The following is an 8,610-nucleotide window of genomic DNA, read 5'->3' on the forward strand; positions in this document are numbered from 1 at the left end:
ATTATAATTCCAAAAACCTTAAAACATTGTTTGTTTTACTTTGTCCCAGCTATTCAGAGTGGCTGCACGGGTGAATGCATTCATGCCCCTGTGTTTAACCCCTATTTGCCAGTGGAGGCATACTGGGACACATCTGCTGGCTCAAATGGTTATCCAACACTGACGGCTACCTGTTAATCTGTATACATGCTCCATGTCTGCTGTTCATCAGATAACCGGCTTCATTTACCTGTTCACAGCTGGGGAGGAAACAGCAGGCAATGATCAAGCCATGCATCTGTATAACCCCACTCATGGCACTGGACAAGACTGTTTCCCTGAATTGATGTTCTGTCATTTCTACAATAGACCCCCAGCTGCAAGACAACTATGTGGCACTATCGTTCTTGCAATCTGTAAGGCTACGTTCACACATCAGTTTTTTTTTTCCATCAGGCACAATCCGGAAAAAAACGGATAAAACGGATCCAGCGCCGGATCAGTTTTATCCCCATTGATTTGTATAAGCGCCAGATTGTGCCTGATGGCCTTGCATTGCATCCGGCTTTTAACGGATCCAGCGTAATTACTCAATGCGGTGGCCGGATGGAACGTCTCATTGAACATTTTTTGTCTCTGAAAAAAAAAACCGTACTGCGCCGGACACGCGATATGGCGTGATTTGCAATTTGGAAGCCTATGGACGCCGGATCCAGAGCGATGCGGCAAAAAAAAACGGATGCGGCTGCCGGATCCATTTTTTTAACCTGAGCATGCTTCAAATTATTGTAAAAAAAAAAACGGAACCAGCAAAAAAAACGGATGAAACGAATGCAAAAACGGATGCGCTGTACCCGTTTTTTGACGGATCCGGTATACCGGATCCGTCAAAAAAAAAAAAAGGATCCGGCGCATCCGTTTTTGCATATTTTGTGCCGAATCCGTTGCATCAGGCACACGCCTGATTGTGCCTGATGCCAAAAAACTGATGTGTGGACATAGCCTAAGAGACGCCCCACCAGAGTTGGGTCGCTACTGTTTTACATTTTTCTCTTAGGCTACTTTCACACATCAGTTTTTTGGCATCAGGCACAATCCGGCATGTGCCTGATGCAACGGATCCGGCGCAGAATATGCAAAAACGGATGCGCCTGAGCCTTTTTTTTGACGGTTGCGGTATACCTGATCCATTAAAAAACGGATCTGGCGCATCCGGTTTTGCATCCGTTTCTTCCATTTTTTTTTTTGCTGGATCCGTTTTTTCAATACATTGGAGCATGCTCACTTTACGAAAACTGATCCGGTGGCCGCATCCGTTTTTTTGCCGCATTACACTGGATCCGGCGTCCATAGGCTTCATTGTAGATCATGCCGGATCGCGCCAGATCTGGCGCGATGCGTTTTTTTTGTCAGAGACAAAAAATGTTACAAGAAACGTTCCATCTGGCCGCCACATTAGCCAATTACAACGGATCCGGCAAAACCCGGGAGCAACGCAAGGCCATCAGGCACAATCCGGCGCTAAAACATATCAATGGGGATAAAACAGACCCGGCGCCGGATCCGTTTTATTCGTTTTTTTCCGGATTGTGCCTGATGGGGAAAAAAACTGATGTGTGAAAGTAGCCTTATACAGTGGATAGTTGATTACTGTTTTAGGCTGGATTACCTGTGTAAGGTTAAATCTATATATTTTAGATCTGAGCAAAGTGTTTTTTGTTTGTTTTTTTTGAGATTTATGTAGAAGCACTTTTTTTTTTTTTGAAATCTAAACTGGTATTCTAAAGAAGTGGATTGTGCACATTCACGGATAAAGCAGTTGACCTACAGAGAAAGTCAGCGAGGGTTACACTAGTTACTAATGTGTCACGGTCTGATGAACTGATCACATTGGACCAGTTTTCCATATAAAACCTCTCCGGTTCTGGCTGGAGCAATGCATGCTCATAAATCCACCGTTCCCCCGTTCAGCAGCCTCCGCGCTACCGTGTGCAGCTCGTGAACGCCGTACTTCAGCAGGTACGTAAAGCACAGATGAAAATGTTAATGAGAAAAGATTTCGTAAGTCACGCAGAAGAAGAGTGAGCATCACACAAGACCAGAATAGAAGACGGACAAGGATGACACAAATGCTGTGAGCAAATCATTGATCTTCTGGCTGACACATTGTGGGTGGTAAGATGTCCAGAAGAACAAGGGTTAAACAAAGCAGAAAGCTATATAAAGACAGAAAAGACACCAGTCCTAAGGGAAGATATCAACCTATTAATGTCTCCCCTCCCAACTCCACCACCTGGCTAGAACCTCCCTGTTTTCTCCATCAGCATGTTGCACCCCTGCATCCTTCCAGTCTGCAGAGCTGGAGCCCCTGAGCTGTTTCTCCAGCTTTTGCTACAGTGGAATAATAACTGCTTGTGATGCTTTTAGATGAGTGAATTACTCAGACACTGCTCCTCCTTCAGCCCCTGCTTCCTAGCTACTGACTGGAACAAATATTGCAGCTCCAGAGCTTTCCTTCTCGATGGAGAGTAGATTGTGAGCAGACCTCAGAAGCTCCTACATTTCTGTGAATTCCTGAAGGGACCAAATGACAACCACCTGAGCAGACTTCATCCATGGTGACCACAATCTGAGGATGCCGGCTATACAACTCATCTAGCAGGATTTAACCCATAGTGCTGTGACTGATTCTCAAGCGATGCCAGCTTTTATGGTGCTACTGATTATGTTTGCCTACAACTTTATGTCTTAGTCTTTTTTTTTTGGGAGACAAATTGGAGTCTTCAAATTAATTTTAAAGATGCTTCAAAACGAGACATCTGTGATGGGGTTCCTTGAGAGTTCAGCAGAGGCAACCTGGGGGAACAACTCCAGGAATAACACTTCTACAGACTCCCCTGGCATTGCCATCTTTATTTCCTTCGTCTACTCTTTAGTTTGTATCGTAGGATTGTGCGGTAACTCTATGGTCATCTATGTTATTTTGCGCTATGCCAAGATGAAGACCGCCACTAATATCTACATTTTGAATTTGGCCATTGCTGATGAACTTCTTATGCTGAGTGTGCCTTTTCTGGTGACCTCTACCCTTCTTCGTCACTGGCCATTTGGCTCAATGCTTTGTAGGCTGGTTCTCAGTTTGGATGCCATGAATATGTTTACCAGTGTCTACTGCTTGGCTGTTCTCAGTTTGGACCGATATGTGGCAGTGGTACATCCCATCAGTGCTGCTCGCTATCGACGACCTAGTGTGGCAAAAATGGTGAATCTTGGGGTCTGGCTCTTCTCATTGCTCATCATTCTCCCTATTGTAATTTTCTCCAGCACTGCACCGAATAGTGATGGGACGGTGGCTTGTAATGTACATATGCCGGAGCCCTCTCAGCGGTGGGTTGTGGTCTTTGTCCTCTACACATTTCTGATGGGCTTTCTTCTGCCAATGGCTGCAATCTGCCTATGCTACATACTCATCATCACAAAAATGAGAGTTGTGGCCCTCAAAGCAGGCTGGCAGCAGCGCCGCAGATCAGAGCGGAAACTCACTCTCATGGTGACTGTGGTGGTGACTGTTTTTGTGGTCTGTTGGATGCCGTTCTATGTTGTACAATTAGTTGGCGTTTTTGCCAGAAGGGGAGACACGACGGTCAGCCAACTTTCCGTTGCACTTGGCTATGCCAACAGTTGTGCCAACCCTTTCTTGTATGGTGTTCTCTCAGACAATTTTAGACGGTCTTTCCAGAAAGTCTTATGCCTCAGTTGGATGGAAAATGCCACAGAAGAACCAGTAGACTATTACGCCACGGCATTAAAAAGTAGGGCATACAGTGCGGAGGACCTACAGAACGGCATGTTGACAACCGGCAGCACCTATCGCAATGGGACCTGCAGCTCGAGGACCCACTAGAAATAAATTATGCAGTGATAACTCGGTAAATCCGCTCGTTACTCAATCATGGTCACTCGTGGCACAATGACCGTGGAGGACATTGGTTCTGGATGGGGAAACATATCCTTTTCACAAAGTGGTTTAATACGTAGAAAATAACATTGCACAGATATAGGATATTTTATCAAAAACATTCGCTTTGTATGGTTTTGTCTCGTGTCCTGATCGTATAGGATAACTTCTGATTCTGCCCATCCCAACCAGGAGCAAGACGGAGCTTGATTGATGTTACCTTGATGGTTACAATGTACCCAGGCAGCATACAAGTGATATCCGCTCAATGTCTGACTTTTATTAATGACCAGTTTTTTTCCACACTATAATATCTAAATAATGGCCAATCTAACACTATTATTGAACCTTCTTTTCTTTGTTTTTTTTGTTCCTCTCTGGTTACGTTTGTGTATATTTTTAGCACCTCTGTGTGGCTTTGTCCCGATGTGTATGTGTCAGAGGGGATTATGACCATTCCTGCTATTTATACCATTGTAACTGAAGCTTACAATGGGACAACCTTTGTTCTCAGCTTCTTTTTCTGCCATATTTATTATATAATGATACAATAGCATAAGCTGGTTTTATAAAACAGATGTAAATTTGCACAATTTTTGCAATTTGCCCAATTTGGTGCTTAAGTAATAGAACGTAAAAAATGTGTGTTGTCTGTGTGTAAAGTTAGGTGCTTTATTGTGCCTCTTACCATGTGCCAAATCTATCATCTCACCCCCCCCCCCTTCCAGTGGTCGTTTTACCTGTATCTGCTCCCACCTATTGTGTATAAATCAGAAATATATTTATGCAGAAATCCTGTTATAAATTTTCCCACTGACATTCACTGCAACATTGATCAGGAACCAAGTAATAATAAAGCACATTATTTCATTTTTTTTTTGTTACTTTTCAGATGTATGCAATTAGACTTTTGTGCTAAATATATGAGCAGATGTGTTATCTGTCACTGGTTATGTAATGATGATACATGGACGTGGCTTTATTGGGTCAGGGGAGGAATGCTGTGCGTGGTTTCCTAGGAAGAGCAGAATTTGTTTCATAGCACAGTGTTAATGATTCCTTTGCCCTGCAGGATATATATATATATATATATATATATATATATTATATATTATTCCAGGGTAGGATGCCTTTTAGTGAAATTAAGGCTGGTGACAGACAAGAGAGACTGATAAAATGTCCAATTTTCATCAATATTGAAATCAGTGTGCCATTCGTGTATCCGATTTTTACGTTCATATTTTGTCCATGTTCCCTCCATTTTCATATATCTACATCAAAGACTGTAGATGATCAAATACAGTTTCCTAGGTTGATGGTTGATAATAATCAGATGGGATGTTCTGTGTGGGATCCATCGTGTCTCATCTGAGACTTGGAAGAGAATAGTGCATACTGCATTTTTTTTTTTTTTTTTACCTGGACACTTGATCAATATGAAAAAACTGTCATCTGTCCGGGTTACATTGGACTCAGTGCCGTTAGTTGTTGTTGTTGTTTTTGTGTATATTGGTTTTTTTTTAAGTCCGTCTGAGCCCAAACTTACAACTTGTACGGTACACTCCAGCTCCCGATTCATCAAGACTTGATGAAGTGAGTGCTGGAGTAAGGCGCCGCTAACATCAGCGGTATTTTACCGGAAAGCAGGATCAAGCACAAATGCGTTTCAGTTCCATTCATTTACATTCATTCAAGTGCAATTTTTCTTTTTTTTTTTTTTTTCCATCAGCGTATTGGATCAGATTTTCGTCAGTGTCAGTTTTTACTGTTTCATCAATGATATTATGCAAAAAAATGCAAAACGTCTCCTATCCATCGCAATATTAAAATAGGCAGCATACAGATGGCATCTTATATGTTTGGGGGTTTTTTTGTTTGTTTTTTTTACCATGAATTAAAAATGTTTGTCTTCTTCTTTTTTTTTTTCCGGTCTGAAAAATAGAAAAAGGTGGTGTGAATAACGGTTGTATGAATGAGGCCTACCCTTACAAAAATGTATTTACACCAATTTAGCAAGGGTCCAAGTTCTTCACTTTTCTTTATCACCTGCTATCATTGGAGAAGGCTATTGGCACCAGTATTTCTGCTCACAATAATGGAAGGAGGATAATGGCCATTAGTCTCCAGGGCCGAGGCCTAAACTTCTGATCCATGTATTGATTTTAGTTTTTTATAATAATGACTTTGTATAGTATCCAACTGAAAATCAATAGGCAACTTATCTCCTTATTATTACCCACTTGGTGTTTCTTAAAGGGAATGTGTCATCAGAAAATATTTTAATTCAGTGTTTTATTTTGTTTTTTTTTAGGCTGAGTTTATATGTCATGTAATCATCCATTAGAACGGATCCTCTTGCAAAAAAGTTGTGCAATCACACTTTTTTTTTGTACATTTTGGAAAAAATAGATTGTTGCAGGATCTAGTTTTTTTTTTAACATTGGAGGCTATAGAAAACGGATCAGTTAGCAGATTGCTATTTTATCTTCCATTTGAAACAACTGATTCTGTAAGACAAAAAAAACCCAGAACAGTTGTAATGACAAGAAAAACAGATGGCTAAAAGTGGCAATCAGATAACAGATCCATTTTTCATAAACTTCCATATAAAAAAAACAAAACAAAAAATCAAGTTTTGTTTAATTGGACAAGAAAGTTGTGTTTCTACAACTTTTTGTCAATGGATTGCTGCTGGATCTGTTCTACCTGGATATGTGAAATTGGCCTAAAATGTATTTTGAAAAATTCTGATGTTTTATTTGTCGCAGGCTTGTTCTGGAGGGACTGTGATGAGCAGACAGGTCTGTGTATATTGGTAGAGTTTGCCATTATGGTACTATATGTAATATACCAGTAATCCTCAATTCAGTGCATCTTGCTCCAGCACTCACTTTTTTGATATTGGCAAACAAAACTAAGTGTGTGTGTGTGTGTGTGTGTGTATGTGTGTGTGTGTGTGTGTGTGTGTGTGTGTGAATTCTAAAATCCTTTCAGTCCTAATTGCCAATGTTAGAATTGTCAAAATTTAATATTTACTATTTTTTTTTTTTATTATTTTTATTAAAAAAAAAAACAACAAAAAACCCTGATATGGAAAGTTGATAAATGTTTAAATTAAACATTAAAAAGCTGGTTTTATCAGAAGGTCGTTTTCTGATGACCCATTCCATTAAAAAAAAGAAAATAAAGGAAAAAAAAAATCTGATGGGTGAGACCTTTAAAGGCTAGAAGATGTTTGACTGCATTTTATATTTTATTATTTTACCCAGTTGTAATCTATGTAAGCGCGTATATATAACTGTATTATAATTATAGATCAGTATTTTATTACAGTATAATTATTACATCTCGCTTCTGTATAATCTGTCTCCGATAATTATCTCCAGAACACACCACATTATTTTCAGGCCCATAGTGCAATGACAATCTCTGTATATCATTATTTAAAATTTTCTCTAAACTGAAAGGGATTTTTTTTTCTTGAAAAAACTTTATTTTAAAGTTGCTTTGAATCAATAGATCTTAGAATCATAATAATTTCCACAATTGGATGTGTTTTAAAAAAAAAAAATGTTCCTGTGCTGAGATAATCTTATATATGTGTCCCTGCTGTGTACTGTGTAATGGCCGTGTCTGACCGAACAGGGACATGGTCTGATCATACCAGACCTCCTGGGCCAAGGAGGATGAAAGAGAGTATACATATCGTACAACAGGGTATCATAGCTAATTCTTTTTGTGAGGTAAAACAATTTCCTGCCTGTTTTTTTTTAAAAAAAGTTTTACATCCAAGAAAGAATAATTTTCAATCCCATACTGTATACTTTTTTTTATTTCATCCTCAACACAGGAGCTGTGGTACGATCAGACCATGTCCCTGTATGGTCAGACACAGCCATTACACAGTACATAGCAGGGACACATGTTACGCCCTGGCAAAACCAGGTAGTCAGAGATGACTGTACCCCCTCTTGGGTGCAGGAATTACCTTCTCCTTGGGATTCCACCAACACCCCCACACATAGGTAACACCAGCCACAAAAGCCTAGTCACCCCCCTGGGACAATAGGGACACACCAGTGGGCGGGACCAGCCAGATGGGAACACCCACTTATGGGTCCTGAGGTGTCAGGGGAGGGAACACGTCAGTTGAGTGTGGAGACAAACAAGTCAGGAGAGTGAGGTGGAGAGGAGTGTGAAGTGGTGGTCAGGGGTTAGAGCCCCTGGACTACCTGAGCTGACTAGGTGGCAGACGGCAGAGCAGGGCCACAGGCGACAGAGATCCGGTCGTGGGAGACCTAAAGTGGACCGGGGCAGGGTTGTAGCCCGCCGGTGCCGACAGCAGGAATCCGGTCTGGAGGCCGTGCACAGTCTGGGTACCTGGACCCCAGGGCAAGGACATCTTCAAGCACCTTTCCAATTAGCCAGCAGGGGACAAGGTTCCAGACCTGGTCCCACGAGTAGCCCAGAGAGCGAAACGGAAGCCCAACGCGGGGGATAGGGTGTCCGCCAGAACACACATAGATCCCAAGGGTCAGATTTTGCGAGCAACGGCTCCCACTGTATACAAAACACAGAGGAGCGGATTTCTCCCGTTTTATGCGGGTTAAGGCAACAGACAAACTACAAGTGCAGGAGGAAGGGCACCTGTCCTGTCAACCCGTGTGCGGGAC

At 41.5% G+C, this 8,610-nt stretch overlaps 1 protein-coding gene across 1 annotated transcript; it reads left to right on the plus strand.

Annotated features, from left to right (window-relative positions):
- The first annotated feature begins 2,004 nt into the window (after nt 1-2,004).
- Nucleotides 2,005-4,938, plus strand: SSTR1 (somatostatin receptor 1). Its single transcript, XM_075331117.1, has one exon. The coding sequence runs from the start codon at nt 2,780-2,782 to the stop codon at nt 3,881-3,883; it is 1,104 nt and encodes a 367-aa protein (XP_075187232.1). The 5' UTR covers nt 2,005-2,779; the 3' UTR covers nt 3,884-4,938.
- Nucleotides 4,939-8,610: the final 3,672 nt, after the last annotated feature.

Source organism: Anomaloglossus baeobatrachus, chromosome 12 (assembly GCF_048569485.1).
Source record: "Anomaloglossus baeobatrachus isolate aAnoBae1 chromosome 12, aAnoBae1.hap1, whole genome shotgun sequence".
NCBI lineage: Eukaryota > Metazoa > Chordata > Amphibia > Anura > Aromobatidae > Anomaloglossus > Anomaloglossus baeobatrachus.

Excerpts from the sequence above, each read along its gene's own strand:
- SSTR1 (XM_075331117.1), top strand. The coding sequence starts at position 2,780 with ATGCTTCAAAACGAGACATCTGTGATGGGGTTCCTTGAGAGTTCAGCA.